The sequence below is a fragment of the Opisthorchis viverrini genome (genome assembly GCF_000715545.1).
Source record: "Opisthorchis viverrini unplaced genomic scaffold opera_v5_146, whole genome shotgun sequence".
Lineage (NCBI taxonomy): Eukaryota > Metazoa > Platyhelminthes > Trematoda > Opisthorchiida > Opisthorchiidae > Opisthorchis > Opisthorchis viverrini.
Genome location: NW_008751801.1, coordinates 900,687 through 903,515, shown reverse-complemented (window position 1 = coordinate 903,515; position 2,829 = coordinate 900,687). Strand labels below are relative to the sequence as shown.

Genomic DNA, 2,829 nt, shown 5'->3' with positions numbered 1-2,829 from the left:
CGCTACCGCCCGCGCGTTGGCTCCAACGTGACTTTGAGACTTTTGCTGAGTGTCTGTTGTTGTGACCGCCGGTTGGCTATATTTGACCGCTGCTAACACTAAACGTGAACAAACATTTCAGCTACAAACGCTGGACTAATATATTCACGCTTGTGGAATAATATTTCGATCACCGGAGATCTGGGATACCAGGAAGATAGAACTATTCTTGGTGTGGTGGTTCCACGGAATACGGAACTACGGAATCTCCTATTTTTGAACTGTGAGTCAAGATTTACTTGTATTTTTCTCTTTGTGACTTTGTATCTGGCTTACACCAGTAATTTGTTCAGTTCACTAGAGACTCCATAGGGCCGTTAACCACTACAGGCTTCAATAATTTAAACAAACCGGCTTAAGTGTTTCGATTATCTCTGAGGTCAAACAGCAGTTCGCTTGTTGATTTTTATTGGTACTGCAATGTGAGTGCAGCCACATGCTACGTTGTATTGCGTGAAGTGCCTCATGTGACTGTTCTTTTCGATTTATCACCAGAAACAGAACACCTGGCCATGCGCATCCCATTTGGATTATACTGATCATTTTATGGGTAGCATTCTCCTTGTGATAGGCACCGTTCACTTATGTCTTTCACCTCACTAATTCACGAAGGACAGCGGAGTGACCCCAGGAATGCTTGCATTTTTAATTGTCTTCCGCAGTCGGTTTTGTCCATCATCCCAAAGACCATTTTCAGCTGCACATGGCATCCAAGTTAACTTGCATCCCTGCGGATATGCTTTCTAATGAGTCGAGCTTTAGATTTTGATTATCAACTACATATCTGCTGACGCTGGGCTAAAACTTTCATCATTCTCGCATTTGTAAAGAACCTGGGTGCCCCGTCTTAATCCAGCCGATATGTTCAATTTTCACTGTCTAATAATATATGCACCTCACATCTACTTTGGTTTTGCAGTAGATCCGGAAGTGACAGTGTGCAGTAGAAACGAAATAAGTATGTCGTTTCTACTGCATGTCACCAGTTTCGGGGCTGTTGCTAACTTCTACGTCTTGTATGGAACAGCATGTATAGAGTAATATAGGATTACTTACCTCATCCTTAAAAACCGCCACAAGCACCCCGGCAACCAACCCGCCCATAAATAATCCGCAAAGCACTGTGAAAAACTGAAAAAATATTTAAGAAAGCGGGGGAGTCTTACCGTAATAAGCAGGCATCTATTGTCCAAAGCAGCGCCGATACAACCCACGAATGCCAAAGCCGCTAGTATTAGGCCAAAGGCCAGTGCAGTACAGGCTCCCAAATAAACAACTTCCGGATTGTCTGGCCCAAACAGAGGAGTAGGTGCAAGCAACACCCGGCATGAAAAGCCGACAAGTATCAAGCCCAAAAGTACAAAAAGCAAGTTGAATACAATCAGAAGGGTTTTTATGCACTTCACAGTCGATTTTCTCGTGCACATTTATTTGATTTATTCAGCGCTTTTACATGACTGTTTTTGTTTTCGTTCCTCATAAAAACTGCATGTGTCATGCAGTTAAACGAAGCGATGCAAACAATTCCAGTTTCAGTTCAAAAGTTATCTATTTCCAGCCGTTTGACTAGAGTTTCATGAGAAGGAAGCTCGAGTCTAATGTTTGTTCTGTTGGTTCAGGCCAAACTCCGTGAGTGCAGGGGAAGACTTGATTTGTGTCCACCCTGGGTCTGTCAGTTGGGTTGAACCGGTCCCATAAAACACGGACAATGATTTCTGTGTCCCCTTAAAATCCGGGAGTACAAAATGTACCAGGGGTTTCTGTGCAGTTCTTTCTGGGTTGCGGAGACACTAAATAACAGCGCAACTCTCGCCGCTGCTCTGCTGCAAGCGCATGGAGGCATGAAATTTCGTGCGCTGGGGTTTTCATGTGTTCCAACTCTAACTACTCTAGATTTGAACCCTGCCTTTGATGTGGATCGCTAACTTAAGGGCAAAAAACTGATATTCGGCGTGAATCTTGCGAAAATCTTGGGGGTGAACGTCAAGCCCGTTCTCTCATTCAGACATATGATCCCGTAAACGCCTTACCAAATGTGATCGTTGCACGTAGTAACTAAGTACAGCCTCCAGCCGAATTGATTTTGCACAAAAAACAGGTTCAGCACTTTGGGAAGAGAAAAGGCTCACTCAAGTGCTCCGAAGGAAACGTTGCTTAAAGTAGCAAGACATTTCTGCCTGAGGTTTGTTGGTCAGCACAAGAAGGCCCCTTTCCCTTTGGAGGGAGAGCTTGTCATGCCAGTCTGAAACATGATGACCACTTGTGGGCCGGCAGCAGCATATCATGCAAGGTGATAAAACGCATTCTGAAGCAAGACTAATAACTTAATATCCCAGCGCAACACAAATTCTTTCCGGAGCTTTCTTGCTTGACGGACATGCTCGAATATATTTACAGAATAACCCAAGATTAGGACAGAGGGCGCCGTATTTTTCGGCTTCTCAAAAGTAATCTAACCAGTCCCGAAAGTTCCGTTGCTCCAGAAACTCGAGCTTCATGAGCTTCAGAGAGATAGTGCAAGAATGGGGCGCTCGTATAAGATAGAAAATTCCGAGTAGAAGTAGGCTCTGCAAGGCACAAGCCGGACCCTTCTGCCCTGTGCCTGCTACGCCATATCCCCCCATGTCGCCTTACTTAGACACTCCGCCGGTCCATCCGTCTTATATGGCTTCTGGCCCGATACTTCTGTTCAGCTGCCACATATGGAACAACTCTCTGCTGCTAGTAATGTTGACTTTGTGAAGGATTTCTCCACACAGGCTGTAACTCATCATCCGTGGACTCCTACAA

General features: G+C 44.9%; 1 protein-coding gene across 1 annotated transcript in view; it reads right to left on the bottom strand.

Annotated features, from left to right (window-relative positions):
* T265_06753 (hypothetical protein) overlaps positions 1–1,466 on the bottom strand; it is a gene marked incomplete at both ends in the record, with an annotated part of 48,114 nt that extends 46,648 nt beyond the window's left edge. The window contains 2 exons of the mRNA XM_009172098.1: positions 1,096–1,170; positions 1,206–1,466. Of these exons, the coding sequence (XP_009170362.1) occupies positions 1,096–1,170; positions 1,206–1,466 (336 nt within the window). The remainder of the gene's footprint in view (positions 1–1,095; positions 1,171–1,205) is intronic.
* Between the last annotated feature and the right edge of the window lie 1,363 nt (positions 1,467–2,829).